Here is a 24,725-nt window from a genome sequence, read left to right on the forward strand (position 1 = left end):
TCTTTTTCTCATTTTATATTTTGCTTACATAATTTATTTTATTAAAGTGGTTTTCTTTATGTAAACCATTGACGTCAATAAATTCTTTGTTAATATTTTACAAACCTCTCCTCTAACTTTATTCCTTTTTTTTTTATTTTTGCATTTAATGCTGCCCTTTTAACTCACAGATATAATTTCTTTCCTTTATAGAAATATTATTTTTCAAAGCAGAGAGCATGTTCCTACACAATTGTGACCCTGCTTTTATGCTGCTAATTCTCTGTACTTGACGAAGAGAGTATATAGCTCTTAGTTTCACTCGTACTTTAATGCAGTATTTCATATGGAAACCTTTAAAATTCATGTCACCCATTAAAGTGTGAAGCAATCATCCTGTTGTTGAATAATATTCTGAGTGAAATGAAAGGGTTTTATACATTTGTTCCCTTATACAGTTAATCCTTTTGGTAGGTTTTTATTTTGAGAGATGTCACAGCCTTTGCATCAATTTTTTAAATGAGCCACTTACCAATCACCATTTGAAACTAGTAAGTGCTTTTATATAATTAAATGCTTAGACACTTTTGTATGGAAGTTAACTTGCTCTTGTTTTCACCTTTAGTGATGTTAAATTTTTTGCCTTGAAGTACAGTATATACCGTATTTAGGACATCCTCACACTAGAGAGAGAGTTAGACATAATCACGCTAGGGAGAGTTAGGTGACAATAGGAAAGGTTATGTATGCAAGGGTACATTGTAAAATGGTAATTTTTGTACCATTGTTTCTGTAAGGATTAGAGAATAGTATTTGAATGTTTCGTTAAAGAAAGAAGCTGTAGTTTTTTTTTTTTTATTGAAACCATTTAAGGTGTATAAAATTGCCATCGGTTTAGCTTCAGTCTGTATATTCACAGATTTTTTACATTCATATTTGCCTTTCATGATTTAGGTTAACCTTGGATTTTAAACAAGTTTGTACTGCATGATAGTTTATAATATCTCTCTCTCTCTCTCTCTCTCTCTCTCTCTCTCTCTCTCTCTCTCTCTCTCTCTCTCTCTCTCTCTCTCTCTCTCTCTCTCTCTCTCTCTCTCTCTCTCTCTCTCTCTACTCTCTCTACATAGACTTTATATAGAAATTGGAGGTACTTTAGGAGTTGATGCCTTGGCTGTGTTATTAAGTAAACATAATGGCTTCCAAATAGTGAGTTGACTGTACCCTCTTTTGTTACCTTCCAGTTGTTAAGTTTATTTTCCCGCTTGGCTGGCCGTCATGACAAACACACCACAGTCACCCATACCCATGATCACCCAGTACCCATAAGCATTTGTTTTCTTCGGGCATGCTGTGAATGCCTCATTCATTGTCAGCCTTTGGAAAAATCATACAAATGAATTTTGGGAAACAGCATTCATAAAAGTTATTTATTCATCCATTGTTGTATGTACTTTAAAGGTACTTGCGACTCGTATAAGCAGGAGTAATTTCATATTCAATTTAAGATAGATTTGTTTAATTTACATAAGTTGATTGGTTACTTTGCTGTAGTATATACACAGTATATACTATTATGTATGTGTACACACATGGTGTATATAAACCACTGTTGTGCGCACTACATAAAAACCGAATGAAAATTGGTATTTCAGCTTGAAGAAAGTTCCTTGGACCCGAACATATGCATGAAAAAGTATGGTAGCATATAGTTAAGTAGACCCATTACCATGAAGGTCCTGTAGTTTTCTAATCCCTATGTGTATACCTTGTTTTCAGGATCAAGTTTACCAGTACACATGGGCTGATTTTAGTTTGGGTGTCTTTATCCTAAAACATTGTAAAGTTAAAATATGTTTTTAAAATATGTAATTTTTGACCTTTAAATTTTAAATTCATATTCGCCATTCTTAAATGTACACCTGTATGGTACAGTTTGTGTGGGTTTCTCATGTCTAAACGGTAAATACTAGCTGCCTTAATTTTTAACATCAGCCTTGAAAGGAGATTTCAAATAAATAATGAAAAAAGAAGCAGGATTACTTTTAGAAACAAACAAAAAACAATATAAATTCTTTTAAGACTGATTCACATTTGTAGACTTTAGCGCTCACCTGAAGTTGGATTTGAAACTGGCTTCCACCAGTGCAGACAGTGATAGTTATAATTGAATGGAAAATACTTGTATAGATTGTCAGGTTCACCAAGCTGTGAAAGTTGAATGGATAGTACTCTCAATTTTTTGTTAATTTACTAATTTAGGGAATTGATAAGTATAAGGCAGTTTTTATGCCAAAATACTATGGCTTATCATGTTCTCTAGTTCATAGCATACTCTACACACTTCTGAACTTTGTTAGGTTTTAATGTTGTAATAACATTATTATCCAGTTATCAACTGTTGATGAACTGATGACATGAAATTCATAGAAAAATGTCAAAATTAGATATGAATATTTTGGAAGTAAACAAGCACAATCAATTGGCGAGTGGCTGAAATTGGAAAAGGTTTATAGAGTTGATACTAATGAAGATTGAAGCGCTAATAAATTGTAACGAGGCCATCGAGTCATATTTTCAGATGCATAGAGTGTGCTTGAAGAACTTTTTAAATAAGTGAAAATTTAGCAAACAAGTTCAAGGTGGAAAGAAACCAGAGATAGCAAAAAACTAGACAAAGCTTTTGACTTGTCGTCCACAGACTTTTTCTTCCCATTTGACAGTGTTAATTTGATTTGTTTGCTTCAGTTTCCTTATCACACACACGAACAAATCCTGCAGGTAAGCTCTATGAATGTAGAAATATGGTAAAACAATTTTGTAGAAATGTACAATGTCAAACTGAGAAGGAATGAGAGGAAAACAGTGTTCAGTGTAATGGTTGTTGCTAGGCTGCAACTGTTCATTCTGACCTGGTAGTCTGGTTAAACTGTCTGTCAGTACTCATTATCCTGTTCTGTGATTTTATATTTGGATTCTGATTTTTTTTTTATAGACTTTAGTTTCTGGTTTTATGTATGTTTTTGTCAAGGAATTTAAGCATAATATTGTGGTATGCTGTTTTTATTGAGATATTGTAAACTTTTTTCATAGATATTTTAGTAACATGTATAGTATTGGGTTATTGAGACATATCAAGCATTTTCAAGGATGTTAATCACATGTTCAGAACTCATGTTGATCTTAGTGAAATCAGACTCCTCCAGGAACTAGAATCAGTTGCGGGATTTTTACATTAGCATATGTAACAATATTTTGAGTTGCTGTAAGTTAAGAAGATAATGATAGGTTAATATCTGCAAAAAAACAAATTGTTCCAATAGTAATTTTAGTACCCTTGATTTTCACTCTTCATCTGCAAAAGTTAACTTTTAAACCAATAATTGTTTCACATTAGGCCATTCAAAGCAGTTTCCAGCTACTGCAATAAGTAAAATCTCCTCTTCTTCTCAAAGATAGTCTTTTTGTGCATGGGTGTCATGCTGTTTGAACATCGTGCATCGTCATAAGTCTGTGGGGCTGCAGTATGCAGAAGCTGGGAAAAGGAGTTATACTTTTTGTGTGAGGAAATCAAGGAATGGAATAATTTTTTGTCTATTCTCACCTCATGGTGTGAAACATTAAATAGCTTTGAAAATTCCTTTTCTGTGGGGAGACACGTTAGGAAGTAAAGCAGCTTTGACGAATCCATTATTACACCATTTATTTATCTGGTGTAATGTCTATGTTCCACTAAAATGAAATAGAAAAGCATTGTCTCCTTTTTCATTAAAATGGGTTATGCACAAATTAAACAAGGCAGCTATATACCCTCCCTTTAATTTTTTGCTAGTGCCAAGGTGGGTTGGATGCAGCTTTAAAACATATCCCTAAGTACAACATTTTTCCAGTCTTCATATGGTCAGTATGAATTAATTTTCCCCATAATTTATGTAAATGGGTCCTTGTCATACTGCCATTGTATTCTATCAAGTTTTATGGTCAACCCCAACCATTATATAAAAAAAGGGAGGTTTTGGCACTGCTGTACTGCCAGGCTAGAGCATAATTTGCACAAGATCTTGTCTCGGTTTATTAAGGGGAGAGGTTACATTTTGAAAATTATTTATGATTACCTTTTTAATAAAGGATGAGATTTCTTTGGTTGGGTGTCTTCAGTAGAGAAATGAGTAAAGTTGGTGATGGGTGCAAATGGCTTCCTGGTATTTAGTTTATCAGTATGATGTTAAAAACGTATTTACTACTTTCTTGTTTAGGTGATAATATAGGGTATATGATTGATCTTGTGGGATTGCCAGGATTGTGTGCTTTCAGTATTCCAATGCTTTGCCCTGGATATAATCCCCCTCCACTTGTTGTAATTCAGTATTTTGGTTTTATTTTGATACGTATACTTTTGCAGTTTCCAGCAGCTGCAGTAATATAATTTTAAATAATTCTGGCAGGAACTGATCATAATAGCGGCTTGACGACCTTTTTGAATTGTTACATAAAGTTGCTTAAGAAATTTCACATCTTTCTTATCTCTTATCCTTTGTTAGAGTGCTACTACTGACATTCCCCTGTTGATGTATTTACTGATCAGTTCATCCACTAAACCATTAGTATATTAGCTTTTCTTGTAGTTGAAATTCAAACCCAATTTTAGTCTTTTTCTGTTATTTAGTAACTTGAGCTAATTTGAGGTAGAAGAGTTTCTTTTTTGTGTGGCACAGGAAGTACCAAAGATTACCACAGTGTTTCTGTGACCATAGGTTATCACTTTGTCTTCAACATTTTATCCATTCCCTTTGTTCACTTCTTAGCTATCAAGTGTCTTGAACTATACCCTGTTCAGTTTTCACCATATAAGAGGAAATCTAACTTGTCGGCCCTACGAGTTTCAAAAACTTGACTCAGTGATTTTGCAAATCTAATTTCCAGGTACTCTGGTATCTTCTAGATTTTAAATATACAGTTCCTTAACCCTTACTGGAGGGGCATCATCATATGAGTATCTATAACGAGTTTTGAGTGATGGACAGGCTAACTCATATATGAGTATTAATATTACACGCCATATGATTTTGACGAATTTAGTGGGAAAGATGATCATAAATGACTTACGGCAACTGTAGTAGCTCTGCGCAGGACAGAAGGGGGTCAGTATGCCTTGAGACTTGATGGGTTAATGTATTGATTGCCCCTCTCTGTCCCTTGACGTCTTTATTTATTTGCACAGAAATATGATAGTATGTCAGCTATAATTGTAATTTTGAAAAGAAAATATGTCAGCTATAATTGTAATTTTGCAGAGAAATATTAGAACATGTATACCTCACAAAAAGTTACTGCATCTCCCCATCTCGGTAAATCTTGTAAATATTTTAAAACAAATATACTCGGAATTTGTTACTGATTTTATTGCTTATCAGTTATGATATTGTGTGAGCTGTAATTATAATTTTACAAAATAAAATAAAATAAATTATTAGAAGAAAAATTTATAACATGGTAAAATTAGCATGTTTTTACGAGTCTTGTAAAAGAGGCCCCACACAGTGGAAGGTAGGGAAAATTTTTTAGAATGTTTCTCTTACACCATGTGCATTTGCAAATCCTCTTTCTATTGATTTTTTTTTCTTCTTCTTCTTCTTCTTCTTCTTCTTCTTCTTAAATTGGCCAACCTTAAAGTTTGCCTGTTTTGGGGGGCTTGGGGCCCGGTGTGCTGGATACAGTATATATTTAGCCTGTCCCGTAAGGGGTAACTGCTCTCTGTAGTGTGCATCAAGCTCTTCCCATTGCAATGTTTACTGGGTAATTTGAATGTCTGAAGATTCTGCTAAGGTTATGTAATATGGCAAACCATGATGGTTAATGCTTCAGTGAAAAGTTTTTATTAAAGATTAAGTATGGTTCATCATAAGGTATTCGTTAACATTTTAAATATGGTTCATCATTAGGTATTCGTTAACGTTTTTCTATATGAGGACTCCTTGATTTATGCAGATTCAGAATAATGTACACTGCCATTTAGACAATTAATATTGGTTAGCTTAGTTGTACAAACTGATCTTAAAGCAAATAATATTGAGTAAAAAGAAAGAAATGAGAAAACTTTTATGTGAATGTACACTGTAGAAGCAAATCTGCTAGGTTGTTCTCCCCCCCCATCCTGTCGAGTCATTCAACATACATTAATATTTCTATATAAAGGTATCTCTAAACACATTGCCACAATTATGAACTACCCATTTATTTTTCTTGTACAGTGTGCCTGTGTACACATTATTGAGATTTTTACAGCATCTGCCGTCAATTGTTGTTTGTTATCCTTTCTGTTGCTCAGTTTCTACGTGGTCCAGCTACAGATTTTTTACCTGTTCAGCTGCTAATGCACCACAGCGATAAGTAATAATTTCTGGTAACAGTAAAGTGGCATTCCATGTTCATTGCAAATAATGGCAGAAGAGTATACCTTAGTTTAACCAAACCACTCGGCTGATTAACAGCTCTCCCAGGGCTGGCCCGAAAGCCGCAAACTGTATTTTAGGGGCAAAGGATAAGGAAAGAGAAAGCACTTGTGTGTCCTCACCTTGATTTCTTCGTAACTGTGCGAGACCTCTTGAGTAAGCACTGTTTACTTGTCAGAGCCAGAAAGATGGATGAAATTTCTGGTTGACTAACATACAAATTGTCATCATGTTAGAACCAATGTATCTGAAAAATGAAAGGCGTAACAAGTTGGCCCAGACCAATGTATCTGAAAAATGAGAAGCATATAGAGTTAAAGCAAATACTATGTGAGTAATGAGTCATTGTGTTACAAAAGATTTTGTTTAAAGTAGAATTTTTCAAAAGTAAATGACATCTTTAATGCCTGAAGAATGGCAGAGAATAAAGCCTTCCCATTAGTATATTTCACCGCCATTGCAACTTCCTTCCATCTTATCCAGCTTCTCTTAACTGTTAATTCTTAATCGAAATAAGCATTTTCTCTCAAGTTCACTTTTAGACCTTTGTACATCCTGTACTTCATCTCATTTATTTTCTTCTTTGCCTTAATGTTCAACCATTCCAACTTGTTTTTGGTTTTTTCAGTATTGAGGTGCTGAAAGGCAAAAAGTATCTCGGGTCTTGGCTTTGTTGCCTTAAATTTCATTGTACTCTTGACTGAAACCTCTGATTAAGGCCTAGTGATCATCTGCTAGAATCAGTAGATTGTGTTCTTTGCAGTCTGCTTTTATTACCCTCCATATAAAGAAGGTCCTGAAGATTGAGATCACGATTTCCATGTTTGCTGCAAAGTCACTAATCACTGTTAAGAGGACAAAGTAGCAGGAAGTCTCTACTGTAAAAACAGAGGTCATATGCAGTGTAAGGTTATGAAGGAAGAGTCAGTAAAACCAGAAGATGCATTTTGTTATGACAACTCTGCCAGGGAGCACACTGATACTTTTTGAAGAGATCGCATCTGAAAGAAGACAGGATTTTGGAATAAAGTTCAACATAGATGCTTGAGGAAAAGTCCTAAGGGAGGCCTTCTTACTCATCAGAACCAGATCTATATCCTAGCTATGAGGTTTCACACAATGACATGAGACAGACTTTCCAGATTGGTTACTTAAAATTAATGTGAGATTAGAATGCACTTCGAGATTGTGATGACCGTCAACCTGTGAAAGGGTTGCTCTGTGTATTCTAATAGCAGCTGATTTTTTTTCCCTGAACAGGATTGGCAAAAAAAAAAAAAAAAAAAAAGATTTTTCAGTTAGAGGACCAGAAATACGGACTCCTGGTTATTTGTGTCATCCCAGCTGTTGAACTTGGCGAGCTGTTTTTGGATGAGATTGGTTGGATGTGTTGAAAATGCAGGAATGTCAGCCAGTCATGGAACCTGTGAAGTGAGGCTGGTTCAGAAGCTTCCCCCAGTGTGAGATTCCTTTGGGTTGTCCACTAATAGACCCAGGTCAATGTAGAACCTCTTCTGTTGAAGCCAAAGAGGATCTGTGTGACTCATCATCATGTTTGGATGAGAAAGATGACTTGACTGCTCATGATGCTGGATTTGGTTGCACTAAGCAAGAAACAGTTTATTGCTCTCGTAAAGTATCCCGTAGGGGATTAGTGCCATCATTGCACCTCAAGTGGGTGCACTGTCGGCATTACTTTGCTCTGTGCAGCATCCTTTTGGCTCCTAGCTACAACCTCTTTCATTCCTTTTATTGTACCTTCATTCATATTTTCTTTATTCCATTTGCCTTTTCACCCTCTTAACAATTGTTTCATAGTGCAACTGCAAGGTTTTCCTCCTGTTACACCTTACTTTCAATTTCCCTTTCAGCTCTGAATGACTTTGTAGGTCCCAGTGCTTGGCCTTGGGCCTAAATTCTGTATTCCAATTCTTCTTGTTAAGCACAAACAGATATACAAGTGGAGGCCATTGTAACGAAGTGCCCTGCTTATACAATGTTTAACAACTATTCCAGTGATGGACCTGGATCCTTAGCATTGAGACAATAAATTATAAATTAGAATATTAAAAGGTTAAGTGAATCTTTATAGAAAATAGAGAACCAAAGGTAATCTGTTTTCATGGAACAAGCTAAAGAGTCTGGGTAATATTTGAAAATGGAATCTATAGAAAATCATGGGAGAGAATCATGCTTGTCTAGACTATGAAAAGTATGGAGGAACCTGTGATTTCCTTGTGTGCAGAAAGAAAGCAGTACACAAACTTGGGAGTTTTATGGAACAAGCAATTTAATGTCCCAAAGCAAGTATATAGTGTTCTCCCATAAACATACTGAATCATGGGGCTATCTATGACAAAAGTGTGTTTGAACCGCCATTTTTATGGTGTCCAGGTTTGTTTCACTCCTTAATGGCTGCCAGTCATTCACCTTAAAAAAAAATTCCAAATAATAAAACTGCTTAGGTGATGAGCAATAATAGCCTGAGGGATAGTTACGTAAGATGTGAGCCGATTTCAGTTTTTTTTTAAATTTGTGCCGCAATCTTTGGTTACAGGTGTTTTGAAGAATGCTATAGTTTTGTCAAATGTATTATGAGATTGCATTTATTTTGTAGTGAAATTTTATATAGAGGATTGTCAAAAACCCTTTTGTACTAGATGAGTTGGCAGTTTCCAAGTGAGTTTGGTGAGGTACTCATTTCTTCAACCATTTGGAGAAATTACGTATATCTTAATGTGCAACAATTTTTTGAACTTGATGCAATACGTATTTTCATGTTTGTAATATGTGTATGAGATGGAATTTTTGTGGTCTTATATTGACAAAATAACTTTCACTCATAAAGTGTGTACAGTATATGACATGGCTTTTTGGTGGGGGGTGGGGGGATTTTACACACATTGATATTAGTGTAGGATCAGTATAAGATATCCTGATATTTCACCATTTATGTATTTTACTTCATTAGGTTTACTTTTATTATCTCCTTCACATTCAGTTGTATTTTGATCTCAAGACATATGGGCTTGATATACCCAAGATAGGGAAGTAAAACAAGCCATGCTTTTTCTTTCAATTCCATTTTGCATCAGACATCATTCCTGGAATCTTGAATGACAAATATAATTTTCTTGCTGATTGTTTTTATTGATGGCATGAAGAAAAGAGTGAATCACAGGACTTGCTTCAGCTGCATTTAACTTAGAAATGTATTAACTTGTCATGGGTTTTGTATTTCAACAAAGAAGTGCAAACTTAAACCAATACTGTAAAAAATTTCTCTCTCTCTCTCTCTCTCTCTCTCTCTCTCTCTCTCTCTCTCTCTCTCTCTCTCTCTCTCTCTCTCTTTTTTTTTTTTTTTTTTTTTTTTTTTTTTTTTTTTATTTCCCGTATCGAATCATACAATAGTGCTTATTAGTTCCTTGTACATATGGTCTTAGTTCATGTTTTCTGCTTTTTCTTATTCATACAGCCGGTGAGTAGTAACAGCAGCAGTAGCAGTAGCAGCAGCAGTAGCAGTAACAACAGTGTTGGAAGCATGGCCAGATTGGAGGAGACTCATACCCCTGCTCAACGTCAAGCAGCAGCCCGTTTAGCCCTACGTAAACAGTTGGAAAAAACGCTGCTTAGGGTTAGCATATTGCTTATTTTTTTCTTTTATACTAAATGTCTTTCACTGCCAGCCTCAGATATCTTGTTGAGAAGAATTGTTAAGGATTTGAGGTACCAAGAAGCCCATTCAAGGGTGAATTGATGTTTGCTGATTTGAAAGATTGCAACATTACGTAGCCTTGTATCAGAAGATAGATAAATGCTGTATGAATGTTGAATATGTTAGTTTGGTTGCTATAATTGATGGTAAAAACTGTTAAGTGGAATTTTTTGCTTAGTTGTTTGTTAGTAGGTATAATGATGCCTTTTTACTGTCTTATCAAATTTTCTTCAGCCTGGATAGGGAAATGGTTTAATAATTGTCGAAACTGAAATTGTAATTTTACTGTTGGCATTTTTTCATGCATTTTTTCCTTAAATTTTCTTCAGCCTGGATAGGGAAATGGTTTAATAATTGTCGAAACTGAAATTATAATTTTACTGTTGGCATTTTTTCATGCATTTTTTCCTCTCCAGATACCACCACCCAAGCCTCCCCCACCGGAGATGAACTTCATTCCTAACCCAAACAACACAGAATTCATTTATTTGTTGGGATTAGAGCAGTGTGTGGAGCACATACTCTTACATGGCAAGATGACAGATTTGCATCCTACGCCATTCATCTGTACACAGTGTGGAACAGATTTCACTCCCTCTTGGAAATGGGACAAAGCTGCTCTCAAAGCTAGTAAAGGTGTGCTCTTTGTTAATATTAATTTGGAGATATATCCATTTTTAACGTTACAGTTATTGCACTGATAATTTTGGCTAACCCCAAAAGATAGCATCATTTAAGGAAGTTTAGACACTTATTTATCTCTTGTGAAGTGAAAATATATATATGTTAAAATTGATATAGCTGTAATATGTCTGAAACGTAAGGAGATGTAAACTCATTTTCTTTGTTTACAGTTAAAACAGAAAAGGATAAGGACGAAGGAGTTAAAGTTGTATGTGAGTTGTGCGTTACAACTAACATAAAAAGTCTCCTAAAGCAAGAACATACAAATAGGCTGAAAGCAGCCTTTGTAAAAGCTCTTCAACAAGAGCAAGAAATAGAAGCCCGGATGGCACAGGTATGGATGCACAAGGTACTTGACAATTTTAGTTTTTTTTCTGTTGCAATTTTTTTCTTAGAATTTTGACTGAGTTGAATGGATTATGTAATTTGGCCTTTTTCTTTGTTTGCTTCTTTTAGATGCACTAGTCAGTAGAACACTTATTTGTAAGCTTTTTGCAAAACTTGATACTGTATGCATAGTGACTAGTAATGCAACTTTTACAATATCCACTATGGTTGGTTTGTTTGTTTGTTTTTTTTTTTTTTTTATTTATTTATTTAGCCACACTTAAAAGTTTTAAGGAATAAGAGATGAAATGCGAAGCGTTCATAAGCCAATTGTCTGTATTAAAATCTAGAAAAGTTCTCTAAGCGATGCTCTGAGGATGCTCCTCTATCAAGATTAATAGTATTGCTGTATTTTTTATTATTATTTTTTTTTATTGTACAGATGCTTGTTTACACACACACTACATCGTGTCAGTGAAAAATTGTAATTCACAATTTTCCACTTGCCTATTATGGCTGTTGACAGACCCAGATTCGGCACAGAACATATAATAATCATTCTGTAAAAGAAGAGGGTGCTACGTTTAATTTTTCCAGTCATTCAGTTCAAAAAGTAGTTACAGTAATTTCCAATTTTGGCTTACAGTATTTGGTTTGATGATTGCAGTACCTCTAACTAAAGCATTTGCCAGTTTTACTCGAATAGTCAAACTGATGAAGTTTCCTTTTACAAGTATAAAAATTGTATAAATGAGGCATGGATCACATAAGTATACGTTAAAAGCAATAACTAAAACTTAGTACTCAAATATATTAGTTTTTGTGGTCAAAATTGGGATGTCATATCACAACAATTCAGATTTTGTAAATTGGTCGAAGTATGATAATTGTCACATACTCAGAACAAAAGCTATAATGGCATGAATTGTCATGAATTTGAAGGAATAAGAGTCAAATGAGAATGTGTTGTAAGATTTGAGGATTATAACATAAGATTTGTAAGATTTTGAGGATTATAACATAAGATTTGAGGATTATAACAGGTAGTGGTTTCAGTGTAAAATTGCATTACTAGAATTATCTGTGAGTAATTTGGTAATTAAACAACTGACTTAAATTTTTATCTCCTAAGTAATTTGATTACATTGGGACATTCTGGTCCATTACTCAGCCATTACTCTTGGCTTCACAAAATGATCATGAATAGAGGCAGTATATTGTAACTTGATAGGTGTCACATAAAAATAATGCTGATGATGTAATGTGCAAGCCGCCACTGTTCCATTTCAATGATGCTCTTTTGAAGTTGGTGCAAATAATTTAACCCTGAAAATTCCAGTGTTGTCATTGACCTGAAAGGATTAATATATATTTTATCAGTATTTGGTGGTTAATAAGTTGGAGGAATGAACAAGGCATGAGAACAGGACAGTAAATCTTAAGACCTAGATACTCTCCCAGATAATTTTTATGGTTAGCCATATTGAGGATAGTTAGTCAGTGGGCTAGTTAAACTATTAACATCAAAGAGAAGTGTCCAGGGCAAACTTCAAGAGAAAACAGATGAGTAAGATAATAGCAATGTCACATCTGTGAAGTAATTTATGCAATATCTGAGATGCAAAGCAGCCAAAAACACTCATACATATAGACCTGTACTTTCATACCTTTTGACAGATTTTAATAGTGGTGAACTAAAGGACAGTGATGGATAACAAATATAATGAATAATTAGTCAGCATTAGCAAAATTCTTCTTCCATTACTGTGCCCACTTTTATTACCCCATTGGTACAACATAAAGGTTGTTAGCTGGAATGCAGAAGTAAGTGATAGACTGCACCTGTAAAATAGACAAATTGACACTGTACAGTTACCCTACAATAGTACAATGAATAAATTCAGACTTATTCATAGATTTTTTAAGTAGTCCTGTGAGAAATTTATGATGAAGTATGTTGTTGAATTAATAAAAAAAACTGACTCTTAGTAGTGAAAAGTCTGATTTCCATTCAGACAGCAAATCTCTCCAAATAAGAGTCACATTAGTTGTTATTGAGAGAAGAATGGTTGAAGGTTTGGTATAACCAAAAGTTGAAGTTTTGTTCTTGTAAATTATGATCTGTTAATAACAGCAGTGCAGCATGCCAGTGAGCCTGTTTTGCTGCTATTGGTGACTACCAGTCTTTTCAACTCAAATGTATTATCTGATATGACTTGGAAGTTGTGTGTAAAATTCTTGATATTTGTTAATGGTTTTTATTAAACTGCATCATATTGGATTACCCTGGGGCTACTTCAAAAACTTTTAAAAGTTTCAGTAAAATATTTATACTGAATATTTGATATGTGAAACAGATTATATTTCTGCAATATGTGTTGCAGGTTGCTTAGTGAGCAGTTTGTTATATATTTTTCCAATGCTGATAGCAACTTTTGTATTGTACCTTTCGGGTAGTAAAGCAAGCATGGTGATATAGTTTGTAAATATTGATATAATTCTTCCTGCTTTAATACATAACTTGTTTTAATAATATAAACTTGGAAGTTCTGGCTGCATTTAGGAAAATTAAAATTGAACATTTAGAAAAACTTCCCAATAGTGTTTCAAGGTACTGTGAGGTGTTTAAATCAGAGGGTTAATGCTGTATTCTTGCTGCTGTCCTGAATTCTTCTTTTATGTCTAATGCTGGAGTTAGCTAGGTTCTATGCATTCCTTAGACATGAGTAAATTTGTGAACTGTATATCTATTATAAGAAATTAAGTTTTATAGGTTATTTTTGGCAGATTGTTTATATAGTTCTCTCTTGACCAATAAGACTTGAAATTGGGTAGTATACTATGAATGGGAGAAGGATTAATTGCCAAAAGGTTTTTAATTAAGGTATAGTTTGATGACAAGGGAATTGCATATAGTTTATATTTTCATGTATCTTGTGACAGTTTCATAAAATCGATCAGAACAAACAGCTTATGTGGCACCTGTGAAGGTTACTTACTGTCCTCATGTTTGTCAATAAGTTAATGTTATAAAATTTTGTAAGTGATATAAATGAATTTGTGATATAAATGAAGTATTATTCATTGTAATCTTATTTCTATTTCAAGGCATTTGTAATGAATGCATTCTTCCTACAGGCATCCCCACAACCAGATATTTCAAGTGCATCAGTATCAGTCGCTTCAGTACCATCTCCTTCTTCCCGGCTACCACCTAGTGTGTCTGTTACAGCTGTCAAGTCTGATTACGGTCACGGTTCAAGAGGATCAAGTCACCGCTCATCACCTTCAGTCGCAGCTCAGTTGCAACTACAGAGGGAAACTCAGTTACAGAGAGAGAAGGAAAGAAGAGAGCGTGAACGTGAGAAGGAGCGCGAGCGTGAAAAGGAAAGAGAAAGAGAGAGGGAGCGGGAGAGAGAAAGGGAGAGGGAACGTGAAAGAGAAAGAGAAAGGGAGAGGGAGCGTGAACGAGAACGTGAAAGGGAGAGGGAGAAAGAGAGACAGCAGAGAGAGCAAAGGGAACGTGAACAACGTGAAAGGGAGCAAAGAGAAAAGGAAATGTTCCTACCACCAGGTCTCAGTAAGCAACAAAAGGAGCAGTACATGCAGAGCATGACTGCGGCAGCAGCTATGGCCGCTGCAATGACAAACCCCGCTGCCATTCAACAGCTTCAAGCTGCTCAACAGCAGCTGATGAGAATGCAGGGAATGGGTGCTGCAGCTGCAGCAGCTGTTGCAGCTCAACAAATGCCAGCTCATATGCTGAATCCCTTCCTACTAGGGCCGTATAATCCATTTGGAATGGGTCAATTGCAGCAGTTGATGGCTGCATCTGCTGCTCAGTTAGGGGCTGTCCCACCTCCTACATCATCTGCCCCTTCAACATCTAGTTCTAGCAGTAGTAGTAGCAGTAGCAGTAAAAGTTTAGCGCAGCAGCAGCAAGAGTTGATGCGTCAAGCGGCAGAGGTACACCGTCAGTACCTCTTGGACATGATCCCATCAGGTGGCCTACACAGCCAGCAGTCTCACTCCAAGTGGAAAAGCTGATGGGAAGGCAGCTGGCCAGCCTCCTCCTAGCCATCATCTCCTCCCCACCCAGCCTCTGCCAGCATTGTTGCTGATATAGGTTTTAGTGCTTTTGCTGGCAGACGGTGGGACAAAGGACCCTCAGTGACGGTGACTCTGTGTTCGGGGCTTGGCTAAGCTCCAACACCCATAATACGATGTGCCGTGACACTGGAAAGAAAGTTGGCCTGAGCTGGGCTACGCTGCACCTGGGGTTCCTAGTCACATAAATTAAGGGAAGCTCTCTGTGATGTGACCAGCAGGCAAGGCGTACTGTTGGTTGTGGCTAATCCTTAACCAGCCAGGGTGGTTGTCTGGTAGTGATGTCTGGTTGAAGCCCTTCAGTGACACTTGGTCACAGTAACCTCTGAAGTACTGGAGAGTGTTTTCCTCATGAAATGAGAAGACAACTGTATAAACCAAGACATGAAGGAGGTAGCCTCGCTCCTGGACTACTGGCAAAAAAAAATTGATAGTTATCAGACTGAAAAGCAAGGCGCACTTCCACAGTGGACTACAGTGATATACTGTAGAATTACCATATTTGACCACAACTTATTTATTTTTTATTTCTTTGTGATGGTGCAAGGGAATATCACCTCCATTAAGCTGCATTGGTAGTGTAGAGGAGGATCTGAAGTACTTGTGGAGATGCTACAGTGTTTGGTTCTTGCTCCTTGTGTGTCCTGGCTACATTTTATCGTGTATGGTTTAGTTTCTTCCCTCCTTAATTGGTTTTTTCCTCTCTGTCTCTCTCTCCATAGAATGATAATGTGGAATCTTTATTCTTTTGAGAAAGCACAAGGGTGGGCAGAATCGCACAAAACCACCAGATTGCTGCTCCTCATTCAGTCCTCATTACTGAGCAGTGAACATGCATTGATAGTTAAATTTCGACTGTTGTCTGTGTGACTAGGCGAGGCTTAGTCAGGAACCGGGCTCCCCTCTCAAAGTAGAATTCTTGGAATAGTTACCTTTTTCTATACAATAGTACAGTACTGTTATGCCTATAAATGCCAGTAGGAAAGGAGAATACGTACCAGATTATTCAAATTGTCTCCTTTTTTTTATTATGAGATGATTTGTCATATAGCTAACATTGTACAAAGCCCATTGGATGTCTTTATCCAGTTGTATTTAATATTTTTTATTGAATGTTACAAGAGTAGAAACCATTCAAAGATTTCTCCCTGTATTATAAAATTTGGGAAAATTTCTTTTCTCTTTACTTTTATATATATTTTTTTTAATTTTATTTTTTCTCCTTGTAGATGAGGGGTTATATGTTTGGTCTTTGAGGGCCCTGGTTTCTGGCCTCGCCATTACCCAGGAGATATTCATTAATTTCATCACTCGATTTTTTCATAGCCATGGCTGAGTTTCATGTAGGATAGTGTTTTCACTTCATAAGAAAATAGGGCCTTTTTCAATAAAGAGATCTGAAAGTCTGAAGTATTTTTTTTAATCATTCCTTGGAGGGTTTCTTATTGTTAATATGTAAGTTAGCAGTCCATGTTCTTTACCATAATGAATTTGTTAACCAAAACCATAGTATGTTAAGTACCCAGTCATGTGTAGTATATTAAGTACCTGATCATGTGTAGCATTTGCAGATATATTGTCATACGAATTTTGCATTTGTTACATATTTTTAATGACATACTAATTCATATATCGAGAAATTTAATCCACTAGTGGAGTTATGACTGAAAATTATTTGTAGTCATTTGGCATATTGGTGATTTTTATTTTAAGTAAGAGTGGTAAATAGTGCTGCTAACTTCATGGAAAGTTCTTTAGAAAATAAGAATATATGCTCTTAGAAGAAAAAAAGTGCAATTTGACAGTTGTAGACTCCATGTTTATGGATAGTGCGGTGATCTGAATTTCCCCTTCATTGCAAGTCTGGTTGCCTTGCTCTTCAGTTTTGACTCAAAACTGGTGAAATTTCTCAATTTTAATATAATTGTACGTGTTCAGAGTACAGTAGATTTGAATTCCAGTATTTAAAGTCTGTCATTATTTTATATGGCATGTAAACCGAGTGTCATGGCACAAGAACATTGCAAAATTGTATGGCTTTGAGTGTATCGAAAATGAAGATTTGTTGCCATATCACCTATTAAAACAAGTTCTCTATCAGATGGTGCTTGTTTTCACAATACAACAATCTAACATAAATTTGAAAGTCCAAAAGATTAATAGAAATTTGCCCCATCAAATATAACTTTAACTAGAAGTGGTTGAAGCCCTCTTAAGATGCCCTAATATTCACTTGTGTTAAAATTATTAAAGGTGTGCCACCAAAGAAATTTGTCATTTTCAGTGGCTAGAAGAGCTCTAGAAGCCATTCAAAATTATAGTTAAAAAAAAAAAAACTCAAAATCCAATTTTCACTTGCTATTGATATGAAGGTAAAAGATGTAAAAATACAGTTCAAACCCATATAGGCACTGAAGAAAATTAAGTCAAAGCGGTTAAAGCTGCAACTATTGTGACAAGATCACATGTAAATATCCCAATTAGGAATTACTGTATCTGAAATCCATCATAATCATCAGTGGCAGAATACAGTACAATATATGGAATAATGAACCTGATATAACAAATTAAAACTGATCAAGCCCAATGTTGGAGTTTGGAGTTTATACCAAGGGGAATGACATACAGTTTTGACTTTCCCAAATTGGGCTCTCCTTTATTAATGACTTCTGGTTATGAAAATTTTTGGTGTGCAGTACTGTATTCATAGAGAAAAAAACCTCTCGCCAAAACTGCTCATTTTGCAGAAATGGAGAATTGGAAAGTGTGCATTTGAAATGTTTCAAAAGTTTTGCCATCAATTCAGTGCTTTAAACCCTTTTCTGTGCTTTACAAAGTGGGCTTGGATACGTAAGTGCTTTTATTGATAATTGAAGTCGTGTTCTTAGAACTTGATGTGAATGTCCAAAATATAATAAAAAAACAAAGGTCAAGTTTTCGAAACAAACTTATTAAGGAAGTTTTGTCAAGATCTTCAGTTTCACTCTACCCAATTATAAAATCTTTGCCAAACTGTAATTTCATAAAAAATATGTGTAACATGTCATACTGAGTTTAAGGAGAAAACTTAGTAGTCTACCAGGTTAGAGTATTAGCTTTATGTAAATTTCAGTTATTCTTGCCATCTTGAATCAATGAATAGCTGTAAGTACCCAAGTGTTTAGCTTTTTATCCTAAATTTCATCGTTCTTTCATTCTTGTACCATGTTTTCAGTCTACAAATTGTATGAAACTCATGTAAAGATTAGAATGATGATTTTACAAATTAAAAACATTTTAAAAACCAACCCAGCAATCATAAATAGTCCTATTTCCATGCAAAGTACTATCCAGGCACACCACTGGGTTAAGTCCTGAAAGACAAAGACCCCACTGGCCATCCCCAGACCACCTTTCAGCATCCTACAAGGCTCCTTTCCATTTGATTCAAGCATTCAGGTAGAGTTGCTTTCCCAGCTTTTGCTGTTTTTGGCATTTTCCCAGAACCCTTCATATTCATTTGTGCGATTTTCAATTTTGCATTGTGTTTTGTTACCAATGTTAATAAGATTTGTCAGTAGTCACTTTCAGTAGCAAATATTCAGCTTTTGCAATATTCCGGTATTACATAGCTGTTTTCTTCAACTGATTAAAAATAACTGGTTACCTTCACTTTATCTCTGTGAGGGCAAAAGCGGAAGTAAGTTTACTGTTAATGAAGCGAAAGCTGCAACTACTATGACCAGACCAAAAGCAGTATTCTTGTTGGTGTTAAATTATTTAGCATCTCTAAACCCTTCCCCCCTAAAAAAAATCAGCTTATTGAATAATTAAGTTCTTCAAACTAAAAACAACAACTTGTCAGGCACAGGTGTACAATATACTTAGACAGCTTCTGGGAATGGAGACCCTCTCTAGAGGTAAAAGCATTCTTAATATTCAAGGCGTGTGGGTCTGAATATTACAGGTGTATATTGCTGTATATTTTTAAAAAATGAACAATTTTCAGAAATTGGAAATCAGGAAGTGTGGATTCAAATGTTTCAGAAGGCTTGATTTGAACCTTCTCTTATGCTGTACCAAATTGGTTTTATCTACTTGAGGGTGTTAATATTTTAGCTAGGCTACTGTAGTAAGGTTTTTAGCACTGCATATATTTAACCATGCAGTTAAATTGCTGGTAAATTACTGTTATGAAAGCCAAACTATGAGGACACTAATCTGAGTTCTCGAAATTAAATTTAGCATTAGAGTAATAGAAAGGCAAGTGGAAAAGGACAAAGTTGAAAAAGATGTAGAAGGTATGAGGACCAAGATTAGAATATGGTAGTTGGTTAAGGTCTTCAGTGAGTGTACCTTGACCACCTGTGAGAATCACGACTCTGGTGTCATCCTTGGCATGAATAGGTGGTAAATTTGCGAGGAGAAGTAAAAGCAGACATTGATGAATGCTAGGAAGACAAAAGGATGAATAAAGTTTCCCTTTTGTCCTTATGCTTGCTTTCATGATCCTAAGGGCTTTGTGTATAATTGATCCTGACAATACAATGATCTGAAAATTGAATGAGTTAATATGTACAAAATGAAAATCAATTATTGCATTAATATAATGTAGTCAGAATATACATAAAATACAAAATTTTAGTGGGAAAAAGCTATGTATATCTTATGTACAGGTAGATGTTAAACATCTAGGTCATAGACCTGTCTTACAAACATGTAAAGTATCCAAAGATAAATGTTGCACCCTTTAATAAACTTGAATATTTCGGAAATTGTTTGTATCCACATGATGTTAATGCAAGAATTAAAATAATTTTTAAAAGAGTAATTGGATGAACTTAAAAGGTTGACGATTTGGTACAATTGCATAAAACATAATTTCAGATTTGTCATTGACTGGTGGTTGAGGTTGAGACATGAAATTGTACTAATTGGACCCTGACATATGATGAAGATGGCAGTAACTGAATAGTGGAGAATGAGGACTTTGAGGTTTTTCATGAAAAGAGTACCTGAATGCACAATTGAAACACCTCCAGAAAAGGTATCTATGTGTGGAACAACAATATGGGAACAAGAAAGTGTCTAAGCAGTAAACTTCACGCAATAAATTCCCTGTCTTAGGTTTGTTCAGGGTTCTTCCATTTTTGCAGTTCAGGAACAAATACAAGAAAAACAGGCAATGCTCTTGATTGATTCAAGGACAGCTATGTAAGACGTGACCCAAAAAGTCCACTATTTTTGACTGGCTAAAATTAAAAATCACGAAACTCAAGGCGTGACCCATCATCAGCTGATTCCCAAAAGCACTCCCGAACTTCCCAGGGTGTACGTTACGACGGCTGGTGAACTTTGGAAAAAATCGTGATTATACCAAAGGCTTAATCCCCCAAAAGTGTGGTGATGGGTAGGTAATCACATTCAGATGAAGGACAAGCCAGAATTGTTCTAAACCAATTTTTTTTTTTTATATATGATCACATTTTGGCTTCATACCATTAATGTTCATACAGTATTTTTTATTGTTCAGTTTGACTTTGTTGTCCAACATTCATAAATCAAATCAAACTTATCATCGATTAATCTTTCTATATAGCTTGCCGTCTTTTCCATGCCACTTGGTAAAACGTGTATACAGGGTCATCTGTGATGCACCTTATGGTTGATTCGGCTTTTCTACTGTCAGTATCTTATGTTCTTGAAGTATATGAGGAAGATTCCAGCATATTTCAACATTCATCACAGGATCACATAACTTAGTGAGTATTTCTTGCAGTAGAAGAAATTTTTAACGTTTGCTCCAAAGACCTGTACTAGTGCTTATGGTGCTATTGTGTGTTATGAATTATATGACCACACTACTTATGATTTCTTTTGCAGATGATACTAAGATGTGAAAAAAAAGGATTGCTGGGTGATGAGAACTGAATGACTTTTATGACTTGAACTGTGTGCAGACGCTACCCTATTAGGACATATTTAGCTTCAAAAGCAAGGGAGTGAGTGTTGCGTTTTCATCCGTAAGATACATTCTGATAAAGAAGATACAAGATACCAGAGGATAAGAAAGTACGTAGATGGTTAGACACAAACTAGCAGTAAGTTTAGAATCCTAATACTGTACATGTCACACTCGCTGTCTTCATGGGGTTGATTATGTGCAGTGTAAGAGGAAAAATTATATTGACATGAGGCAGGATGACAGGGATGATCTTTCCTTCAAAAACATTTAAATGTGAAGTTAATAGTAATGATCCATGACATTTGAAATCAGCAATTCAGCCACTTGTAAATTATTGCATATTAAATCCAATCAGTGCCTGGAAGACTGCTCCACAGTTTTACATTATAGGAAATGAAGACCTCGTACTGGTCTGTGTCACAACCTGGCCCTTTGACGAAATTTAGAGGCCTACCCCAGCAAAACTAATCACTGTGCATTGATTCTTGAGGCATAGGCACTTAACACACAACTTTGGAAAAATTACCAAGTTATGGAATGATGGAAAAGGAATTTTGGTTTCCGGAGCATCACAAATGTCATGGATGGTTTTAATAAAGCTAATGTATTCCTTGGTATCTCGAAAGGTCCACAATGTGGCCTGCATGAACGGCAGCTAGCGCTCAGTTTGTATCTGAAGGTTTTAAACCTTGTTTTGGTTAAACTACCTAATAATAATAATAATGCCCACTTTTTTATGGGTGGCGGGAATCACCTCATAAGAATGATTACTAAATGCTTTTCTCTCAAAGTGCCGATAAACCTTGTACTTTTTTATTTTTTATTTTGGCTAATCTTTTACCATCTGCTACTGTATAGCCCAAAGCCCTGTCTAATTTAAACGTGTAATACATGAAAGTTTTGACGCGCTTTGTGAGCTTAAGAGATGGTTAAGACAAGTCATTTTTGAAATCTTGGTAAATGGCATCTAAAGTTAAAATGTGTATGTAATAGTAACGTCATCCTAATTAATGTTTTTACATAAGATTTCCCTTTAGTTTATATATGAAATGAGTTCTCACCACTTTCCTTCTGAATTCCCGTCTGTTCTATGTCTTCATCCATACCTTTTCTTTTGGATTTTCTGGGCCTTCTTACTTCATCCTGATACTTCCATATCTACTACCTTTCTGACTGACTTTCTCATCCCTCTCTACTCATGTCTAAACCTATATTTGGTCGTCAATCTTATCATTTTATAGTCATACCTTTAAAAAGTCTCCATTTTCTTTGTTAGTGGCCATGTCTGCTGTAGAGAGTAGGACAGATCTTTCGCATGCATATTATGGAATAACTGTATGTGTTCATGGTCGCGAATATAAAAATTACTACTTTATTCACAATAATTCGACAGTCTTTTCCAATTTCTTACTGCCTCTCATCCAGTAGACGTACTGTAGAGGGTACCTCTTGCAGCATCCCTTTGCCTCCTGTTGCATTGCTTTCTGTCTCTTACCTTTTGCCCATTCCCTTAATCTAATTCCTACCTAATTGTCTAACGTTTTATCTTTTCCTTCTTCAATTTTCACTTCTCATTAATAAACAAAGCCTTTGATTGAAGCTCATGAGAGGCTAGAAATGTGATCCGGTGGTCTCATGAAACTATTTGTTAATGCTATTACTGCCTTGTAAACTTTTCTCCTATATAGAGGAAAGATTGAGCTTTCTGTGAGGACAAGCCGGAGTCAGCTTGGATATCATATGAAGCAAAGGCAAGTTCGATTTCCTATGACGACGTATAGTGGATAGACTGGACCACTCATGGAGACAGAAACTAAGCATCTTGTCATGGAAAAAATATACTTTGCCAGGAAAGGTTGCTCAACAGATAAAAAAAGTGGAAAAGGTTAGTGAGATTATGAGAATGCTTGTTGAATTTAGCTTTTGAGTTAATGGATGCAAAGTGAGATGCTGCGTTATAGTTGTTATAATGTGTTGATGACCAAGGTTTGTAAGATGTCTAGATGAGAGGATACTTGGATGTGGAAGAAGATTACGAAAGGTAGTCTGGAGGGTGTTGATGATGTATGAATAATTGGGAGCAATTAAGAGGGCGTTGGAATCATGTGGGCATTAGAATGACAGGTTTGTAGTAAAAGTGAGTCGAGATAAGGGTGTTATGCTCTCATGGTTGTTTATCAGTTGAGTCGTGACTGGACTGAAAATATGTAATGTTTGTAGGAAACAGAGTATTGATTGGGGACAAAAGACAAAACTGCAGCGAGGTTACAAGAGTAAGTGGAAAGCAGGAAGATGGGGCAATGAATCTTAATGTGGTTGGTGGAAGAATGGAAGCAGTTGATTCGTATGGTATTCGGGAATACGGTAAATATAACGAATGACAGTAGGATAAGAAAAGTGGCGAGTCATACAAGTAGGTAAACCAAGGAATGTAGTATGGTATGTTCAGAGGACAATGAAAGGACTTTAGTATTTCAGGAAGCAAGATAGTTTTTGTAGGTTGATGGTATTAGGATGAATTGTTTACATAATTATAAATGGCCTAGAAAAAGTGAAAATGCAAGAAACGTGGATTACAAAGAAGTGGTGAAAAGTTAAGGGTAGGTTAAAAGGCTTTATCAGTGTTTCGAGATGGTTTGGGCATGGGAAAAGAATGAAAGACGGTAGGTTCGTGAAAAGTCTATCATTCGAAAGCTTTCAAGAGTAAAGAGGAGAAAAAGAACTAGAAAGTACTGGATCACCAAAGTGAAAGGTATTAGAAAGGAAAGGGCTTAATATCCAAAAAAAGTGCAGGTGTTTATGCAAGGTAGAATGAACTGCATTTTATATGGGTGTTTGATGCGCTTCAAATGAGCCTCCTGTGGTTAATGCTGTGTTTAAAATATGACTGACAGTCACCGTTGCTTTGTCGCGGAGGCACCCCCTTCTAGGGGAAACTACTTAATGTTTATTGTCATTTATTTATGCCAGACGCGTCTCAGTTTTTTTTAGGTGATACGAAATACGAAGAATCGTGGTGCCAGACTGTGATCGTTAGAGGTGCATAGGAAATCCCCATGGCTAATTCAGTTAGCCTAGACCGTAGCCCAGGCGTAACTAGGTGACAAATCTCCGATAGAAGTGAAACTGATTAGAGTGAGGTATCTAAGATAAGACTACATAACAAAAAAGTGCGAAAGCCCCTATGCTGATTATGATAAGACTAGAACTTTTAAATTATATACTTTTAATGAGGAAACATTTTGAAGCTGTGAAACTTACCAAAGTTGTCATCTTTGGAGAAAATGTAAAAATCTTTGAATTAACGATAGTTTTACTTCCATACTCGTTATATGAGTATTTTACGTTGCAAGCATATATCTGAATTTTGTTATGTAAAATTCCCACCCTTGATATTAAGATGCGCGTATAATTTACTGAACTGTAATTATAATTATCGCTATGATGCGCTGAACATCACTGCAATGGCCATAGGAATAAGTTGATAAATATTTCAGTAAAACAGCGTTTTCTTTACCTT

At 35.6% G+C, this 24,725-nt stretch overlaps 1 protein-coding gene across 50 annotated transcripts in view; it reads left to right on the forward strand.

The window, feature by feature from the left end:
• The window catches only part of simj (simjang), a 52,745-nt gene extending 36,078 nt beyond the window's left edge, over positions 1 to 16,667 (forward strand). For 21 of the 50 annotated variants that reach the window (XM_067096747.1, XM_067096737.1, XM_067096756.1 and 18 more), the window contains 4 exons: positions 9,904 to 10,062; positions 10,560 to 10,779; positions 10,998 to 11,176; positions 14,293 to 16,667. In XM_067096747.1, the coding sequence (XP_066952848.1) occupies positions 9,904 to 10,062; positions 10,560 to 10,779; positions 10,998 to 11,176; positions 14,293 to 15,201 (1,467 nt within the window). In that variant the 3' untranslated portion in view covers positions 15,202 to 16,667. Of the gene's footprint in view, positions 1 to 9,903; positions 10,063 to 10,559; positions 10,780 to 10,997; positions 11,177 to 14,262 lie in introns of all 50 variants that reach the window. The other 29 variants (XM_067096735.1, XM_067096754.1, XM_067096740.1 and 26 more) reach the window with 2 other exon arrangements.
• The last annotated feature ends 8,058 nt before the right edge of the window (positions 16,668 to 24,725 follow it).

The sequence above is a fragment of the Macrobrachium rosenbergii genome, chromosome 53 (assembly GCF_040412425.1).
Source record: "Macrobrachium rosenbergii isolate ZJJX-2024 chromosome 53, ASM4041242v1, whole genome shotgun sequence".
NCBI lineage: Eukaryota > Metazoa > Arthropoda > Malacostraca > Decapoda > Palaemonidae > Macrobrachium > Macrobrachium rosenbergii.